At 46.0% G+C, this 20212-nt stretch overlaps 1 protein-coding gene across 1 annotated transcript in view; it reads left to right on the plus strand.

Annotated features, from left to right (window-relative positions):
• Window positions 1-20212, plus strand: part of ttn.1 (titin, tandem duplicate 1) — a 111814-nt gene that overhangs the window by 42803 nt on the left and 48799 nt on the right. Inside the window, 54 exon segments of the mRNA XM_087804614.1 lie at window positions 32-319; window positions 386-537; window positions 648-795; window positions 862-1039; window positions 1112-1233; window positions 1310-1597; window positions 1672-1968; window positions 2116-2302; window positions 2375-2490; window positions 2571-2870; window positions 3006-3305; window positions 3380-3485; window positions 3654-3850; window positions 3924-4232; window positions 4300-4578; window positions 4666-4965; window positions 5112-5414; window positions 5485-5687; window positions 5734-5938; window positions 6027-6329; window positions 6413-6712; window positions 6787-6905; window positions 6978-7155; window positions 7222-7506; window positions 7597-7890; window positions 7945-8244; window positions 8586-8767; window positions 8835-8964; window positions 9043-9233; window positions 9306-9735; window positions 9820-10125; window positions 10188-10369; window positions 10433-10562; window positions 10642-10793; window positions 10867-11014; window positions 11108-11270; window positions 11344-11495; window positions 11572-11868; window positions 11955-12254; window positions 12331-12645; window positions 12713-12861; window positions 13044-13194; window positions 13263-13544; window positions 13620-13922; window positions 14005-14307; window positions 14386-14667; window positions 14748-14935; window positions 15011-15122; window positions 15228-15530; window positions 15604-15912; window positions 16077-16358; window positions 16435-16734; window positions 16841-17134; window positions 17213-20182. Coding sequence (XP_087660740.1) covers window positions 32-319; window positions 386-537; window positions 648-795; window positions 862-1039; window positions 1112-1233; window positions 1310-1597; window positions 1672-1968; window positions 2116-2302; window positions 2375-2490; window positions 2571-2870; window positions 3006-3305; window positions 3380-3485; window positions 3654-3850; window positions 3924-4232; window positions 4300-4578; window positions 4666-4965; window positions 5112-5414; window positions 5485-5687; window positions 5734-5938; window positions 6027-6329; window positions 6413-6712; window positions 6787-6905; window positions 6978-7155; window positions 7222-7506; window positions 7597-7890; window positions 7945-8244; window positions 8586-8767; window positions 8835-8964; window positions 9043-9233; window positions 9306-9735; window positions 9820-10125; window positions 10188-10369; window positions 10433-10562; window positions 10642-10793; window positions 10867-11014; window positions 11108-11270; window positions 11344-11495; window positions 11572-11868; window positions 11955-12254; window positions 12331-12645; window positions 12713-12861; window positions 13044-13194; window positions 13263-13544; window positions 13620-13922; window positions 14005-14307; window positions 14386-14667; window positions 14748-14935; window positions 15011-15122; window positions 15228-15530; window positions 15604-15912; window positions 16077-16358; window positions 16435-16734; window positions 16841-17134; window positions 17213-20182 — 15363 coding nt within the window.

The following is a 20212-nucleotide window of genomic DNA, read 5'->3' on the forward strand; positions in this document are numbered from 1 at the left end:
ACAGAACCTTAACCCTTTGTCTCTGTTTCAGTGGGTCCAACCTTGGACCTTAGTGCTTTCAGGTCTGGCCTAGAGGTTGTTGTTCCAAAGCCCCTTACAGTCAGAGTTCCCATCTCTGGGTACCCAACTCCATTAGCAAAATGGGCCTTTGGGGAAAAGGAGCTGAGCATGGCAGACGACAGAGTTTCCATTGTGACAAAGCCCACCTACACTGAGCTTACTATTACACCAAGTGTCCGACCAGACAAAGGAACATACACCCTTACTCTGGAGAACGACGTTTCCTCTGTCAGTGGTGAAATCGAGGTCAATGTTATTGGTAAGATGAATCCCTATTCCCCTTCATTTCTTATTTGCTGTTTTCTGACGGACACTCTTTTCACAGCTTGTCCAAGTGCTCCCAAAGACTTTAAAGTGGCCGAGGTCACTCGACACCATGTCCATCTGATGTGGGAGGTTCCTGAGCATGATGGAGGAAGTCCAGTCACCCACTACCAGATTGAAAAAAGAGAGGTGTCACGCAAGACCTGGGCAAAGGTTTGTTGCATGTTTTCCCGTTTTTTACAAATAGACTTGAATCTCACGCCATCACATTTCTCTCTAACTTTCTTCACTCAAGTGTTTAAAAAATTGTTTTGTTGCATCAGGTGGCTGCAGGCATACTTGACCTGGAGCACACCGTAACTGACGTCATGGAGGGAAAAGAGTACGTCTTTAGCGTCATAGCATGCAACAAATGTGGACTTGGGGAGCCGGCCTATATTGACGAGCCTGTCAATGTGTCTTCTCCTGCTAGTGAGTTTTTGACTTCTTCTAAGCTCCAAAGTCTGGTTTTGTACTGCAACATATCATTTCTTTCAGCTATGCCTGATTCTCCGGAACACCTTAAGTGGCGTGACAAAACTGCAAAGGGCATATTCCTTTCCTGGGAGCCTCCCAAGTATGACGGTGGTGCACCAATCAAAGGTTATGTGGTTGACAAGTGCCAGCGTGGCACAGACAAGTGGGAACCATGTTGCGACCCAGTCCAAGAACTCAAGCAAGTCTTAAAAAAAAAAATTAAATCACAGATTGGTTCTATTTTTTAACTCATATACACTTGTACTTACAGATATCAGGTTTCGGGGCTGGTGGAGAACCAGTGGTATGCTTACAGAGTCAGAGCAATCAATAAGCTTGGAGCCAGTCGCCCATGTCGTGCTACAGATGAGATTCAAGCAATCGATGCCAAAGGTGTGGCAACTGAGACAATTTTCTAGTTTTGTGGTTTGTGATTCTGTCATACGATGTCACTTCTGTCTTTTCCTAGACCCTCCAGAGATTCAGCTGGATGTGAAGCTGCTTGCAGGGCTCACAGCTCAAGCAGGGACTAAGATTGAGCTGCCAGCAGATGTAAAAGGAAAACCTGACCCCAAAATAAAGTGGACAAAAGCTGACCTGGTCCTTAAGGCAGACGACCGTATAGCCATAGACACAGAGCCTGGCCACTCAAAACTTTCCATTGCTAAGACCACCAGGGGAGACAGTGCCACATATATCATTGAGGCAGTCAACTCCAGCGGTCGGGCCACAGCTACTGTGGATGTCAACATCCTTGGTGAATCAGCCGTATATTTTACTTTGATCCATACAATTCTTGACTTCTTACATAGTATGTTTGCTGATCTACAGATAAACCAGGACCTCCTGCTGCCTTTGATATCTCTGAGATCACAAACCATTCCTGTGAAATGGCCTGGAATCCCCCTCGTGATGATGGGGGCTCTGCAATCACAAATTACATTGTTGAGAGCCGAGAGCTCGACAAGGAGGAATGGGTGAAGCTATCTGCAACAGTCAAACATACCCTCTTTAAGGCTTGCAAGCTCATTCCCATGAAAGAGTATGTTTTCCGCATCAGTGCAGAAAACCAGTATGGCATCGGTTTGCCTGCTGAGCATGTGCCCATTGTGGCCAAATATGCATTTGGTAAGTTATTCATGAAGAGCTTTATCTGTTACTCATACCCTCTTAGATACTCAACTATTCCTAATCAAGCCCATTGTTTCCCTTTTTTTGAGTTTGAAACTGACTAGTCAAGGCCTGAGCTGATATAAAACCCTGCTTGTGTTTTAGATGCTCCTGGCTCCCCTAGTAAAGTGACTCCGGCTGACATTTCCAAGGATGCTGTGACTCTGAGCTGGTTTGAGCCAGATGAGGACGGTGGTAGTCCAATCACTGGTTATTGGGTGGAAAAGTTTGACCCAGAAAGTGATAAGTGGATCCGTTGTAACAAACTCCCTATAAAAGACACAACATTCAGGTAGGACATGTCAGTGGTTGCCAAACTTCAACAATCATGAAAGTGTGATTGTAATGTTTTATTTATATGCAGGGTAAAGGGACTCCAAACCAAGAAAAAGATCATTTTTAGAGTTCTGGCAGAGAATTTGGCTGGACCTGGAAAACCAAGCCCAGAATCTGACCCTGTCCTAATCAAAGACCCAATTGGTAAGACCAATCACAACAGCAGGCAAAGGACACCAATACCTCAGAAACCATTCAGTAATGTTTGCCTCCTCTCCTTTCAGATCCTCCCTGGGCACCTGGTAGGCCAGTCATCCGTGATGTTGGCAAAACAACTGCGACACTTGCTTGGACCCGCCCTGAGCATGATGGCGGAGCTAAGATTGAGGGATACATCATTGAATTTCAGAAAACAGGAAGTGAGGAGTGGATCCGCATTGCTGAGGATGTGCCACAGACCGAGGAACAAGTAAAGGGTCTGATGGAAAAGCAAGAGTACTCATTCCGTGTTAAAGCAATCAACAAAGCAGGCGAAAGTGAGGCCAGCGACCCCAGTGAGCTTGTGGTCTGCAAGGAGAGACTTTGTAAGTTCCCATTGCCCAGAGACTACAACCTGATATCTGCCCCCAGGTTCTGGTCTGGTTTCTCTTTGGCAAATGAGAAATTAATAATGAACCAATGAAAATATCTTTCAATTTATGTTCTCCCCTACTCTCTAGACCCACCTTCTGCTCCACAGTGGCTCGAGGTGGCCAATATTACAAAGACCAATGCAGATCTGAAGTGGGCTGAGCCCAGCAGTGACGGTGGATCACCCATCACTAACTATGTGGTGGAAAAGCGTGACGTCAGGCGTAAAGCATGGCAGGCCGTTGACACCACAGTGAAAGACGTAAAATACACTGTGTCCCCACTCAATGAAGGATCGCTTTATGTGTTCCGGGTGGCTGCTGAGAACGCAGTGGGAATGGGTGAATTTTGTGAGTTGGAGGACGCTGTGCTTGCCAAAGACACCTTCAGTGAGTCTCACACCCACATAGTTTGCATCATAATTAAGAAGTATCCAAAGTGACATTACTTGTTATATGTGCAGCTACTCCTGGACCTCCTTATGCTCTGACGGTGGTTGAAGTCACAAAAAGATATGTGGAATTGAAGTGGGAGCCCCCAAAGAGCCATGGTGGAAGGCCAATAACCAAGTAAGTTCTTGTTAACCAAAGGTCGTGAGTTTGTATGGTTGACAGCAGATCATTGAATCTTCTTGATTCTCGCCTCCTCTTTAACCCATTAGACTAAAAATGAGGAATCAAGAGTGTTTATTCTGTCAAGTTACTGTTACTATCTTACTATCTTATGTTGCAATCCAGGTATGTTATTGAGAAGAAGGAGAAAGTGGGATCTCGGTGGATGAAGTGCTGCAAAACTCCAGACAAACAGACTCAATTTAAGGTGACAGATGTTGATGAAGGTTCTGAGGTGCAATTCCAGGTTCGTGCTGAGAACGAGGCTGGAGTGGGTGACCCCAGCGAGCCCACTGTAATCCTTACCATTGAAGATCCCACCAGTAAGTGTTCTGAAGTATACTGACTGTTAATTTCTTTGGTAATTAGCTAACTTCTGTCCCAAACATTCTGTAGGTCCCCCTTCACCGCCATTGGAAGTAACTGTACCAGATGCCAGCCGAGAGCACATCAATGTCACATGGAAGCCACCAGCCAAGGATGGTGGTTGTCCAATTACAGGTTACCATGTGGAGGTAGCCGAAGCCCGACCAGAGCTTAAGTGGCTACGTGTAAACAACAGGCCGATCAAGGAACTCCAATTCAGGATTGATGATGGAATCAAGCCAGAGAAGAAATATGTGATCCGAGTACGTGCAATCAACTCAATCGGTGTAGGAGACCCCTCAGAGATCTCTGACAAAGTCTTTACGAAAGATCCAGACTGTAAGAAACAAGACTTTTTCTCATCAACAGAGTTCTTGATCAGTAATGAGTGTGCTTTTTCCTACAGGCGCCCCAACAATTCAACTGGAGTTGCAGGACCTGGTCGTGATTGAGGGAGAAAAGCTACACCTCAATGTTCCCTATAGAGCAATCCCAACTCCAAAGATGTTGTGGCAAAAGGACACAGTGGAGTGCACAGCCACCGATCGACTCTCCATGGAAGTCGAGATGAACAGTTGTCATCTGGAGCTGCTTAAGTGCACCCGGGCAGATGCAGGCTCATATACCATTACACTGGAGAACAGTCTTGGGACAGCTAACGCCACCGCTAATGTCAAAATTATAGGTTAGTTCTTTGGTGTACATCTATCTATCTATCTATCTATATTGACCTCACACTCTTGTGTAACTTTGAGTCTTTGACCACATGCAGGACTTCCAGGACAGTGCAAAGACATCAGCGCAAGTGATGTTACGAAGAACTCGTGTCAGATCACCTGGGAAGCTCCAGAGGATGATGGTGGCACTGACATTGTCAGCTACACACTGGAGCGACGTGAAGCCTCTAAGAAGACATATATTCCTGTGATGTCAGGGGAGAACCTCCTGACCCGTACTGTCAAAGACCTGTACATAAACTGTGAATACTACTTCCGTGTCAAAGCAGTCAACAAAGTTGGTGCTGGAGTTTCTCTTGAGCTACGATCTCCAGTGATCACAGAAGAAGTGAAACGTAAGTGTCAAGGATGAGCACATATACTAATATATGAGCCTCACAGCCAAACAAGAACATCCTGACAAAAAAGTTATTTTCACATCTCAAAATTATAATTAACACAAGATTGGCTATCTAATTTTAATATTTGGATTACTTTGCAGAAAAACCAGACCCCCCCCTTCAGGTTGAAGCCCATGAGCCGACATCCAAGTCCATCACAGTCACATGGAAGGCTCCTGACTTTGATGGTGGCTGTCCCATTCAGGGCTACATTGTGGAGAAGATAGAGAAAGACGGTGATAGCTATGAGAGGGTCACACCAAGTCTGGTACCAGGATTCTCCTTTGTGGTCAAAGGCCTGAAAGAGGATGTTGAGTATCAATTCAGGGTCCGAGCTGAAAATGCTGCAGGAGTGAGTGAAGCATCACGCAGCACACAGCCCATTAAAGCTACTGACCCCATCGGTAAGAGTTAGAGTAAATACTCTGCAGCAGAATGTAAATCGTTCAACTAAAGTGAGATGTACTTTTGCAGAGAAACCCACCGCAACCCTGCATTTAAGAGTACAGTCTGGTCTGTGCATCAAAAAAGGTGAGGAAATCAGGCTTGACGCATTGGTTACTGGCAGTCCATATCCAAAAATCACCTGGCTGAAAAATGACGAGGATGTCACAAAAGAGCCCACAAAGAAGATTGCCCCAGTGGTAAAGAAGAAGAAAAAGACTAAGGTTGGTCTTGTACGAAATTGACTTTAGCAGAAGGGACACACCAGGGACTCACCAGGATTATGCTGCTCTTTCTTAGGTTCCAGAACCAGAAGAGGAATTTGTAACACCCTTGCGTGAGCGTCTTGGCTTGGACGAGACCAAAAAGGGCCATTCTGCTCTCATGATTCGTGAAGCAGTCAGAGCAGATCATGGAACGTTCACAATTCAGGTGGAGAATACTCATGGTGTCGCCTCTGCAACATGTTTCGTCAATGTCCTAGGTAAGATGTAAAAGATTTTTAAATGTTAAAAAAAATGGCCCAATCTTCTGACACACTTGGTTAACATCATGTACTATGAATACCACAGACAAACCTGGTCCTCCCATAAACTTCACCTTCGATGAGATCAGGAACACCTCAGTAGTTTGCCATTGGGAATCACCAGAAGATGATGGAGGCAGCGAAGTGCTGAATTACGTTGTGGAAAAGAAGGACAACAGGAGTGATGCTGTTGGGTGGATCACCATTACCTCCACTCTAAAGGGCACCAGTCTGCCTGTCAGCAAGCTCATTGAAGGCAAAGAGTACATCTTCAGAGTAACAGCAGAGAACAAGTTTGGTTGTGGCCCTCCTTGCCTCTCAGAACCTCTTGTGGCCAAAAATCAGTTTGGTGAGAAACGACAAACAACTTTCTTTTACTATTGCTGTCTGATATGCAAGGTTTGAAATCTGTCATGACTCGTCTCCCCACAGATCCTCCTGATGCTCCAAATTCTCCCAGAGTCCATGAGGTAACAGCAAGCTCTGCACACATTTCATGGTATGAGCCCAAAGACAATGGCAGTCCCATCCTGGGCTACTGGATTGAAAGGAAGGAGGTCAACAGCAAGCACTGGACACGAGTCAACAGGGCTTTGCTCAACGCACTGGAAGTCAAGATCAGTGGACTCATGGAGGGACTCACCTATATCTTTAGAGTCTGTGCAGAGAACCTTGCTGGTCCTGGCCCCTTCAGTGAGCCATCTGACCGCACTGTTGCCATGGATGCCATCTGTAAGTCTATAAATCTGTGTTTGGATGAGATGTGGAATATATTCATGTCATATGTTTTACACCTGTATTTGTAGTGCCACCTGGACCACCCACTCCCTGGATTGTGGACACCGGAAAAGATTGTGTCACAGTTGCCTGGAAACCACCTCTATACAATGGGGGTGGGGATATCCTGGGATATCATCTTGAGAAGGTCTGTCCAGTTCGATTTCATATAAACTTGTGTTGTTCATGGAACTAACTAGAGCTTCTACTCCACCTGTAGGTGCTTGCTGGAGAGAAAGATTGGACTCGCTGCACAGAGTTCAGATGCAAAGAGCTTACATACACGGTGACTGGACTGAATGAAGGTACTGACTACTACATCCGGGTGGTTGCCATTAACGATGCTGGTCCTGGTGCTCCTGGAGTCACAGAACCTGTTACAGTAAAAGAGCCCCAAGGTATGAAGGGCGAGTGTGTTCTCTTGTGAGTAATGGTCTTCGACTCAACCTCTCAATGTCTTCCAGAACCCCCTGCAGTGGACTTTGACATTTCAGTGAGGAATGGTGTCATTATCAAAGCTGGTGAACCTCTTAGGCTCCCGGCACACGTGACTGGTCGTCCTCAGCCTGATGTTAAGTGGACCAAGAATGAAGCAGAAGTAGACCCAGAACGTGCAGCTCTTGAGACTGACGGCGTGAAAAACACATTGTTCATAAAGAAATCAGTGCGGACAGATTTCGGTTCATATCGGATCTCTGGCACTAACAACAGCGGCACCAAGACTGCTGAGACCAGAGTGGATGTGATGGGTCAGTACATCAACAGAATTTGAAAATAGATGATGCATTCTTAAGGCTGTCGATTCTACGATTCTAAAAAAAAAAACTATCTTTCTGCAGATGTCCCTGGGCCAGTGGTGGACCTGAAAACGGTTGTAGTAACAAAAAAGAATATAACCCTCACCTGGTCTGACCCACTAGATAATGGTGGCAGTGACATCATTGGCTACGAGGTTTTGAGAAAGGATGCCAAGATGAAACTTTTCCGTCAACCGCTTGAGATCGCATCCTGTAAGTGCGATATTCAGGGTCTGCTTGCCGGGGAGGAGTATGACTTTAGAGTCGTCGCCAGAAACAAATATGGAGATGGAGAACCAGCTGATATTGGACCCATTTTGGCAGTGGATGCAAAAGGTACTTTTAAATGTTTCCTCTTGCCACAGATGTTTATAACCTGTATGTTTTCAGAGACTCCATCTGCCCCCGAAAAGCTGCACTACACAGACAGAAGCAAGACCACGATCACTCTGGCCTGGCAGCCGCCCCGCTCTGATGGTGGAAGCCCAATCATAGGCTATTATGTGGAGAAGATGAGGTCAGATAGCACAGAGTTTGATGTTGCTAACCGTAAAGTCTTCCCTGAGTGCTGCGGAACCATTGAGAACCTCTCAGAGAATCAGGATTACCAGTTTAGGGTCAAGGCAGTGAACGAGGTTGGAGATGGAGAACCTTCAAAGCCCATCACAGCCAGGATCCAGGACGACGAGAGTAAGAGCCCAAACCTGAGCCAAATGTTTTACTGTTGTTTTGAAATGTGTTTATTTGGAAGACTAGCTCCAAAGATTCAAGTTCACAGTGAAGAAAAGTAAAAAAGCCTATGAATACAGTGACCCTAGAATAATAATAATAAAAAATGACTTTTCTGTGTCTGTCCTAGATTAACCGTAGCTGGAGTTCAGTTTAAGTCCCAAATTCTAACTAGAATTCCACCTCTGAATTATTGGACTTATAAGTGATATATAGAAATCTACCTAAGTGTCTTCCAGAATTCCTCTGGTGTTCTTTTCAGCATCTGCTGGTGAACTTAAGGTTGAACATTTTCCCCACAGTTCCTCCTGTCATCACAGTCCTCAAGTACTTTAAGAGTAATGCCATCATTGTGAAGAAGGGAGCACCCATTGATATCCCGACTGAGGTTCGAGGTCTTCCTCTGCCCACTCTGCAGTGGTCAAAGGATGAAGTTGTTATTGAGAAGCCTGATGAGCAGAAGATGACTCTGGAGTCTGAGGAGGTCTGATGTCTCTCCTACATTTATGTTGGCAGCAGTCAACAACATATTTATGTGTTCATGTCCACAGGTGAATCGTACCACCCTGCGGACAAAGATCTCAGTACAAGAGACCATCAGATCGGACAAAGGACTTTATAAGCTGCAGGCAAAGAATTGTTATGGGACAGCTCATCATGTTATTCAAGTGGAGATACTTGGTGAGAAGCCACACAACAGTGCTAATTGCGGGAGATACACACTCATGCAAACATACATTTATTTATCTGTTTTTGCAGACCGCCCTCTTCCACCAAGAAATGTTGTGGTCTCGGACATTAAAGCAGACTCATGCTACCTGACCTGGGACTCTCCAGAAGACAATGGCGGCAGTGAGATTACCAATTACATTGTGGAGCGCCGTGATGCAAGCAGGAAAAAATCTGACTTTGAGGTTCTCACAATCAACCTCATTGACCGTAGATTTGGGGTACGTTTTTTTCTACACCTTTGTCATTCTTCATATACATGGCTTTCCACTGACACTTGGTCTCCATCACAGGTCTACAAACTGGACCTTAATGGTTCCTACCAGTTTAGAATCAAAGCAGAAAACAAGTATGGAGTCAGTGATTGCTGTGAGTCAGAGAAAGTTCAGCTTAAAGATCCTTTTGGACTACCGGGGCCACCAAGAAACCCTAAGATTATTGGAGCTACTTCCTCAACCATGACACTCACCTGGGACCCTCCGTTGGATAATGGTGGCTCAACCATCCAAGGCTATTGGCTTGAAAAGAGGGAGCGAGGTGCTGTGTACTGGGGACGTGTTAACCGCTCCCCAGTCACCAAACCGGCTGTGAAGGGACTGGAGTACACCGTGCTGCGGCTCATTGAAGGAACAGAGTATAAGTTTAGGGTGGCGGCAAGCAATGCTGCTGGAGTTGGACCTGCGAGTGAAGCCACTGAGTACCGCTTTGCTGTGGACCCATGCAGTGAGTACATAACAGTATTTTAGCTTCCTGTCACAACTGCAGAAAGAGAATCATGAACATGAACGTTAATTTCACTCCCCTTAGATACACCCAAGCCTCCTGGATCCCTTGAAGTAAAAGATAAGACAAAAAGTAGTGTCACCCTTTCATGGACTCCACCAGATCGGGATGGAGGCAGCCCTGTAAAGGGTTACATCATCGAGGTCCATGAGGAGGGTTCTCCTGATTGGAGAAAAGTTAATCCTACCGACAAGTTGCACTCATCCACCGAGATTACCGTCCCAGACCTAAAGGAGGGGAAAAAGTACAGGTTCAGGGTTTTTGCGGTTAATGCTGCTGGCAGCTCAGAACCTGCCAAGACTGGTGATGTACTGGCCCAGGACATTCTGCGTAAGTCTGGAGTGAATGCGAATGAGTTTAAAAAAAAGTTAATGTGACATTTTGTTTTGCAGTCGAGCCAAACGTGTCTTTGGAAGTCAGTGCTCATGATCTCCTCAACTGCAGAGCAGGAACAGCAATTCGGATACCTGCCATCATATCAGGAAGACCAATTCCGAAAGTCACCTGGACCTTTGATGGCCCGGCAGACACAGAGAAAAAGAATGAGCTGCATACACTTCCTGTGGACTCAGAGGTGAGCCTGCCAATGGGTCAATAACCACCAGCATGGAACTTTCTTATACGTCTCCACTTTCAGGTCCAGTCAACCGATACAACCTCTGTGGTCATTGTGCCAGAAAGCAAACTGACTCACAGTGGGCGCTACATCATCAATGCTGAGAGTCCAGCAGGACACAAGGTGGTGAAAGTCAGAGTCAACGTTCTGGGTAGGTGTTGGGAATATAAAGTTAGCTCTCCTGCCAAGTTTGTCTCTGCCAACATTGGTTTCTGCTGATTAACCTACAGACCTGCCAGGAGCACCTCGTGACCTGAAGGTCGGTGATATGACCCGAGGGACCTGTCGCATCACATGGAAGCCCCCTGAGAGCGATGGAGGAGAGAGGATTAAGAGTTACTTTATTGAGAAGAAGACAGTGGAAGGAAAAGCCTGGACAAAGGTACCAGATTAATTCTGTAATCACAGAAGTCAATGGACAGGATGCAAAACCTGTTTGTTTCCTCTCTTGCCAGGTTAACCCCGCCTGTACTGCTCAGTCTCTGGTGGTTTCAGACTTGATTTCAGGTGAAGAGTATCTGTTTCGTATACGAGCTGAGAATCGTTTTGGGTTTGGACCATACACAGAAACCACTGAAGGTTCTCGGGCCAAGGACCAGATCCGTAAGATCCTACCTTTATCATTGATTTGATGTATTTGCAAAAAACCATTACTTAATTTATGTAATGATTAAACGGTCTATTGTACTGGAGCAGATCCTCCTGATCCCCCAACCCGACTAAAAATCCAAAGTGTGAGGAAAGGAACTGTAACTCTGAGCTGGAAGGCCCCGAAAAATAATGGAGGTGCTCCTGTTACACACTACAGTGTAGACCTACTCTGCTGGGAAGCAAGTGGGCAAAAGGAGTCCTGGAGGAGGTAGAGCATCATTCATTCTGGACCTGAACCATAAAGCTTTCCTGCGATTAATCCACTTTGCCCCTCTCTGAAGGTGCAACAGAAGAGATGTGGACACCACCTGCTTCAAGGTGGAGGACCTCACTGAAGGAGATGAATATGAATTCAGAGTCCTTGCCTACAATGAAGCTGGACCAAGTCGCCCATCAACAACAGTGGGCCCGATACTCATCCAGGACCAGACCTGTGAGGCCATGAGCGCTTTAGATTCTCTTTATCTTTCTATTTAAGGCAGCTTGTTTTACTCTCGCTGTTTCCACAGGTGCTCCTTCTATTGAGCTGAAGGAGTTCATGGAGGAGGAGCAAGGAAGAGATATCAGAATAGTTGCCCAAATCCGTGGATGTCCTTTCCCTACACTTACTTGGTACAAAGCTCCTCCCCACAAGTCCGACAAAAAGGTGGAAGTGCAATACGACGAGCACATAAACAAGATAGTGTCAGATGACAGCTGCACACTGCTGATCCAGCAAGGCAAGAGACCTGATACTGGACTCTATACCCTGGTGGCTTCCAACAGCCTAGGCAAAGCTTCCAAGGAGATGCGACTTAATGTTCTAGGTATATAAATATAGACATGTTTCACTGTAAATAACAATCAGAGCTCATATTACTAGTAACCTTATCAAAACATCTCGCTCCCTTAGGTCGGCCTGGTCCACCATCTGCCCCTATTAAGTTTGAAGAGATTGGAGCAGAGAGGATCACTCTCTCATGGCTGCCGCCCAAAGATGATGGTGGCTCCAAGGTTACAAACTATGTGATCTGGAGGCGTGTGGCATCAAGAAAAACCTGGGTCCCTGTTACTAGTGAGCCAAAGGATCGCTTGTGGACAGTGGAAAGCCTCATGGAGGGCCACGAGTATGTGTTCCGCATCATGGCACAGAACAAGTATGGTGTGGGAGAGCCACTTGATAGTGACCCAGAAATTGCCAGAAACATTTACAGTAAGTATGGGACTGTGGTACACTGTAAATCGGGGAAGAAATTATTGATGTCTCATAGTCCAATTATTTTCTGCAGCGGTTCCTGGCCAATGTGAAAAGCCGACATTATCCAACATAAACATGGATTCCATGACCATAAATTGGGAAGAGCCCGAAGATGATGGTGGCTCTCCCATCACTGGTTACTGGTTGGAACGCAAAGAGACAACAGGAAAGCGTTGGGTCCGTGTTACACGAGACCCCATACGTCCTATGGGCTTCGGTGAATCCTTTGTTGTCAGCGGACTCATTGAGGGCTCACAGTACATATTTAGGGTCACAGCAATAAATGCTGCTGGCCCAGGACTCCCCAGCCCTACTACTGACCCAGTCTTCGCCAGAGATCCAATCTGTATGTAAAAGTAACTTTGGAATTGTTGTTTGTTTTAAAGTAAATCATTTACTGTTCCTTCCAAAAGCTCCACCTTCAGCTCCAACTCCTAGAGTGTCTGACTGGACCAAGTCTTCAGTGGATCTAGAATGGATTCCACCTTTAAAGGATGGAGGCTCCAAGATTCTCGGCTACTGGGTGGAGTACAAGGAGGAAGGCACTGAAGTCTGGCTAAAGGTGACCCAAAGTTTTTGAAAGTCATTCATCTAACCCATGGTGACTAAAGCGCTTAAAAAAACAGATGTGGTAAAGAAAACAGAGTGCAGCAGACTGTGTCACCTAAGTGTCATGCGATTAGATAAGAAATCAACTTTTTAATTGGTTTGCTTTCTGTAAGTAACTTATTTTCCTTTTTTAAGGCTAAAGACACAGAAGTTCGGATCACACGCTTTGTCATAACGGGTCTGAAGACCAACTCCAAGTACTTCTTCAGAGTCTCTGCCTTTAATGTTGCTGGCACTGGTGAACCTGGTGAGGTTCCAGAGGCCCTGGAAGTGAAAGACAGGACCAGTGAGTGTGACAGATTTTGTAACCTCAAAAAAAAGAGTCCTGGACCCTAATAGCCTCTTGCCTTACAGTTGCTCCAGAGTTGGACCTTGACGCTTCTGTCAAGGAGAGAATGGTGGTTCATGCTGGTGCAACCATCCGCATCATTGCCTACATTTCCGGACAACCAACCCCTGATGTCACTTGGAGTAGGGATGGAGCGGCACTGCCCCCTGAAGCCAGAGTGGAAACAACTGCTATAAGTTCTTCCCTGGTCATCAAACCCTGTGCCAGAAAACACCTTGGTATCTATAGCCTGACTGCCAAGAATGCCAGTGGCGAAAAGTCTAAAAACGTGACAGTGGAAGTTTTGGGTGGGTATTTGCTAAGCAGTTCAACGAGACGGAATCTCTTAGATGCTAATCAAAGTGTGTCTCTGTATCTTTCAGATGTTCCTGGACCTGTTGGCATACCCTTTACAACTGAAAACCTGAGCAGTGACTCATGCAAGCTGAATTGGTTCTTCCCTGAGAACGATGGTGGTTCTCCAATAAGCAACTATGTTATTGAAAAGCGTGAGGCTGACAAGAAGGCCTGGACTTCACTGTTTTTTAATGCCAGTCGTCAGAGTGCCCTGGCACATGGACTCACCACTGGCAAGGCCTACTTCTTTAGAGTAGCTGCAGAGAACACCATTGGTGTTGGGCCATTTGTGGGAACGGCAGCAGAGATTATCATCAAGGAACCGATAAGTAAGCAAAAATGGAACAAACGGTTGGGTAACATGTTTCTCAAAATTTAATTCGGTTAAAATTGTATGTTTACTCTTCTTAGGTGTTCCCGACCGGCCGGAAGAACTTGAAGTCACCAAGGTCACAAAGGACTTGATCAGTGTCACTTGGAAGGCTCCAAAGTTTGACGGAGGCTCTGAAATCATAATGTATATTCTGGAGGCACGAATGATTGGCAAAGACAAGTTCACTCGACTGACTAAAGAAAAGTTGATGGAGCGCAAGTTTACATATGATGGGCTACGTGAAGGTGATACGTACGAGTTCAGAGTAATTGCTGTCAATGAAGTGGGAAGTAGCAAACCATCCTTCTGCACAAAACCTATCACGTGCAGAGATGCACTTGGTAAGCCTTTCAGCTGTTTTTCTCTTTTCTCCATTCTGTCACGTTCCTTTAAATCACACGCCATTTTTTTGTATTCAGAGCCACCAACAATCGAGCTGGATTTCCGTGACACGATCATAATCCGTGTTGGGGAGAGCTGTCTGCTTCAGGGCCGCTACACCGGTAAACCATCACCGTCCATCATATGGTACAGAGACGATGAAGAGCTGAAGGCCGACAAACACATCATGTTTAAAAACACACTCAACACTATGTCACTGGGCCTGATGAAGGCAGAGCGGCAGCACAGTGGTCGATATGTTGTTGTGGTAGAGAACAGCACCGGCTCCAGGAAAGGGCTCTGCAATATCACCGTTGTTGGTATGTTGATGATGAAAAACAAGACGTATTACAAGTAAACTTGTCACCTAAATATAACCTTTAATGTTTTTAATCTTTAGACCGCCCCACACCCCCTGTTGGCCCAGTGGTCTTTGAAGAGGTACATAGAGAATTCATGGTGATCTCGTGGAAACCGCCATTAGACAGTGGAGGTGTAGGTGTTTCCAACTACATCATCGAGAAGAGAGACACCAACAGAGACACTTGGACTACAGTGACTTCAGCCACCACCAAAACCACCTGCAAGGTACTTGACCTCTGACTTTTCAGTTGGCAACATGTTTTTGGGATGAGGGATCATTTGACATTTACAATTCTCTAGATCCCAAAATTGACTGAAGGTCGTGAGTATGTCATGAGGATATCTGCAGAAAACGTGTATGGCATAAGTGACCCGCTCGACTCCGAGGAGATAAAGGCAAAAGACCTCTTCAGTAAGTTTACATAGCACAGGAGAGCCTACATATCAATAGTTTGTGTTGCGAGCTTTTCAGACATCTTCTACCTCTTACTTGAATCTCTCTGGTGATCCTGTGCAGGAGTGCCTGAGGCCCCTGAGATGCCCAATGTTAGAGAGGTGTATGCTACCAACGCATTGGTGCTCTGGACCAGACCCCGTGATGGAGGGAAGCCAATTACTAATTACATTCTGGAGAAGAAAGAACCATCAGCAAAGCGGTGGTCCAGGGCCACCAGAGAGCCACTGTACCCTGCTACACAGTACAGAGTTCAAGACCTCATAGAGGGATGTGAGTACGAGTTTCGGGTGATGGCTGAGAATGAGCTCGGAACTGGAGACCCCAGTGAACCATCCAAGCCAATTCTGGCCAAAGACCCTATTGGTGAGAGTCATGTCTGTTTAAGTCACACTATGAATTTTCCTACCTTAACCTAAAACGTCCTTTCTGCTCCTAGTACCCCCAAGTCCTCCTGTGACCCCAGAAGTTATTGATAAGACCAAAGACTCCGTGAGTCTTAAGTGGCAGATGCCACGTCACGACGGTAAGGGCCGAATCTTTGGCTACATGGTGGAGTATCAAAAACCAGGAGCAATCGAGTGGACCCAAGCCAATCAGAGTCCAGAGCAATGTCCCGAACTGCACTTTGTGGTGACCGGCTTAACAGATGGACAAGAATACAATTTTAGGATCTTTACAGTCAACGCTGCGGGAAAGTCTGACCCGGCATACGTGAAAGAGCCTATCAAGGTCCACGACAGACTTGGTATGAAAACCTCCTTTGACGTCTTTGCACTTCTACATCTGTCTTGAAAGTTAAATAATGGAGTTAGCAATTATTCAAGATTTTACTACATTTGCATTTACATTACATCAGGTGCAGTTTTTAAATTTATTTTAATAACAAATTACTTCCTATTTTGCCTGCAGAGGAGCCTGAATTGCTTCTGGATGCCAACATGGCACGGGACCATTTGGCCATGCTGGGAACTAACATCACCCTGAGTGCCTCTGTTCGGGGAGTCCCCCCGCCATCCCTCAGCTGGAAGAAGGAAGATGGAGATATGCCAGCCCACATTACTATTGCCACCACATCTATGGGTAGTAAAGTTTTTATACCAAAATGTGTGCGGCCAGACTCTGGAAAGTACACAATCACTGCCGAGAACTCTGTTGGGAAGAAGTCTGCAACTGTTGCTGTACTTGTTCTTAGTAAGTAATACACATCTCTGGTCACAATAATGCATGGTAGGTTTCTCATGTCATTGTTTTATATTTTTAACCTCAGACAAACCCTCACCTCCAAGAGACCTGGTGATATCTGAAGTGACCAGTGAGTCCGCCTACCTGACATGGAAAGCTCCAGAAGACAATGGTGGCGCTGTTATTTCCCACTATGTGGTAGAGAAAAAGGATGTGGCTGCAGAGCAATGGGTCCCGGTTTCTGCGTCCAATAAAAAGCCAAGTCTTATGGCAATGTACCTCATGGAAGGAATACAGTATATGTTCCGAGTTGCTGCAGAAAATCAGTTTGGCAGAAGTAACTATGTTACAACTAAGACGCCGATTAAAGCTGTCGATCCACTCTGTGAGTATATAAACCTCAACACTTAAAATATGATTAAAAGTAAGACTGAAAATTCGAAATGTGTGATCCAGCTGATTATTAATGTTTATTTCTTAATATCACATAGATCCCCCTGGACCACCAAAGAACCTTCACCATACAGATGCAGAGAAGACTGAGGTGTGGCTCCAGTGGGAATGGCCAGATCGCACAGGTGGAAGTGAAATTACTGGCTTTATTGTGGAGCACCAAGAAGACACAAAGAGCGACTGGGTTACATTCAAAACTGTCAGCAACAATCATGCCCATGTTACTGGTCTGGAGGAGGGAAAGACTTATAGGTTCAGAGTCAAGGCCCAGAACGCCATCGGCATCAGCCGTCCGGACACAAGTGTCCCAGTCACCTGCCAGGAAAAGACCCGTAAGTGATATGTTAGCAGCGCGTTGTTTAAAGATGACATGCATAGGTAGAATATAAAATTCTCTTCTTGTCTTTCAGTTCCTCCCACTATTGAAGTTGATGTCAAATTGATTGAGGGTTTGGTTGTCAAGGCAGGGAGCACAATTGTTCTCCCAGCAAAAATGACTGGAATCCCGACTCCAACAGCCAAATGGATGACAGATGGCAAGGAAATCATGGCTGAGGGTCATTTCAAGATTGAGTCTGTTGGCTTGACGACGGTGCTCACTATCCAGGAGTGCAAGCGAGATGACACTGGAGAATACATACTGACAGTATGCAACCCTGCTGGCAGCAAGACTGTGGCACTGCATGCGACTGTGCTGGATGTCCCCGGTCCCCCTATTGGTCCCGTCAACCTTTTGGAAGTAACCCCAGATTACATGATAATCCAGTGGCGAGCTCCCAAGGATGACGGGGGCACACCTATTGCAAACTACATTGTTGAAAAGAAGGATGTAAAGAAACCCTGGGAACCATGGTCTGTTGTCAGTTCTGGTGGTATCAGCACCAAAGCTAAAGTGTCTCGGCTTGAAAAGGGAAGAGAGTATATTGTCCGTGTACGTGCTGAGAACAAGATTGGCATTGGTTTGGGACTGGAGAGCCCCCCCACTGTTGCCAAACACATGTTTAATCCTCCTGGTCCTCCAGGATTTCCGATGTGCTCTGACATTACTGAAAATGCTGTAACTGTGGAGTGGTCCCTCCCAGATTATGACGGAGGAAGTCCAATTAGTGGCTACGTGGTAGAGCGTAGAGAAATGACAGGAAAGTGGATTCGGGTCAATAAGACTCCTGTGTTGGACCTTAGGTACAGAGTTTCTGGTCTGTTTGAAGGCAATAGCTATGAGTTTAGAGTATTCGCTGAAAACGTTGCTGGAATAAGTGAACCCTCACTCACCTCTGACCCCATCAAGGCCACTCGTGCTATCACCAAACCTGGACCACCTGGCAATCTCAAACTGAAAGACTGGAGCAAATCCTATGCAGACATTTGCTGGACCAAGCCCACCAGAGATGGGGGTAGCCCTATCCTGGGTTACATGGTTGAGATTCAAAAGTCAGGATCAGCACAGTGGGACCGTGTCAACAAAGAACTGACCAAGATGTGCGCGTTCAGAATTCAGGGATTAATTGAAGGTATGGATTATCGTATACGGATTAGAGCCACAAACAAGGTAGGAGACAGTGAACCCAGGGAACTGGCTGATAAGGTCATAGCCAAGGATATACTGGTCCCACCAGAGGTTGTAGTAGATGTGTCATGCCGAGATTCACTCACTGTTCGAGCCGGGCAGATTGTGAGTCTCATCACTAGAGTTAAGGGTAGACCGGACCCAGAAATCACTTGGACAAAGGATGCCAGAGCACTATCTCGTGACAAACGTACTGAGTTCAACAACCAATATCCACTTTGCGAGCTTGTCATCAATGAAGCCGTCCGCTCAGACTATGGTAAATATGCTATTGTTGCCAAGAACAGCTCTGGGCAGGCTCAGGCTACGATTATTCTGAATGTTTTGGACACCCCTGGATCCTGTCAAAATATTAAACTGGCCTATGTGACCAAGAGCTCCTGCATGGTATCCTGGGAAAACCCAGAGGACAATGGTGGGACAGAAATCACCCAGTACATTATTGAGTGTCGTCAACCAAGTCAAAGAGGATGGACGTTAGTGTCAAATGATTGCACAAAGCGCATGATGAAAGCTCCCCTGACTGAGGGCTGTGAATATTTCTTCCGTGTCAGTGCAGAAAACAAAATTGGAGCTGGCCCACCAACAGAGACTAAGACCCCTGTGTTGGCAGTTGATCCTATTGAGAAACCAGGGGAACCTACTGACTTCCAAATCGCTGAGATTGGAAGGACTTTCTGTTTCCTTAAATGGAAGAAACCAGACTATGATGGAGGCAGCCGCAATTTGGGATACCACGTTGAGAAGAAGCCTAAAGAGGCAGAAGAGTGGGAGAGACTTCACAAAGGAGCAATAAAGGAGACTTATTTCATGGCTGACCGATGCATTGAAAATCAAATCTACCAGTTTCGAGTTCAGACCAAGAACGAAGGAGGGGAGAGTAACTGGGTTACAACAGCTGAGGTCCTGGTGAAGGAACAGCTCATTGAGCCAGAGATCAAGATTAAGATTGATGGAACACTAGTAGTCAGAGCTGGAGACTCTATTCCAATTGAGGCGACAATTAAGGGCAAACCACAGCCTGATGTCAAATGGACCAAAGATGACAGTGAGGAAGAGATTAAAAAGAGCCCAAGACTTCAAATTGAAACTGGTACTGACTTCTCAAAGCTTTTACTCACTGGTGCTAGGCGCAGTGACAGTGGGAGGTACGTCCTCACTGCCTCTAACTCTGCCGGAAAATGCTCTGCACATGCCAAAGTCAATGTCTTAGACAGACCTGGAGAGATCAGAGATCTCAAGGTCTCTGGAATAACTAATGATAGGTGTCATCTTTGCTGGGAGATTCCAGTGGATGACGGTGGCTGTGACATTTATAATTACATCATCGAAAAGTGTGATACTAAAAGAGGTGTGTGGTCTGTCCACTCTAACGCTGTTATTACTAACAAAGCTAATGTTACTCGACTGACCGAGGGCAACGAGTATATCTTCAGAGTCCGTGCCGAAAATAAGATGGGTCCTGGCCCAGCTGTGCAAAGTGAAGCTGTCATGGCTGGAACCCAGTTCAGTGTTCCCTCTGTACCTGATGCTCCAGAGGTCACCAAGATATCTAAGGAGGAAATGTCGGTGGAATGGTCGGAGCCAGAGAAGGATGGCGGGAAACCAATCACTGGATACCTACTAGAGAAGAGGGAGGAGCATGCCGTCAGGTGGTTACCTGTGAACAAAGACCCAACACCAGGGACTCGTTTTACAGTGACTGGGCTACTCCCACTTCACGACTATCAATATAGAGTCAAAGCTGTCAATGAAATAGGCATTGGTGGTGCCAGCAAACCATCCCGTGCAATTACAGCAAAGGATGCCATTGGTGAGTGTAGCAGTGTAGAACGCCACTGTA

The sequence above is a fragment of the Callionymus lyra genome, chromosome 12 (genome assembly GCF_982586985.1).
Source record: "Callionymus lyra chromosome 12, fCalLyr1.hap1.1, whole genome shotgun sequence".
Classification (NCBI taxonomy): Eukaryota; Metazoa; Chordata; class Actinopteri; order Syngnathiformes; family Callionymidae; genus Callionymus; species Callionymus lyra.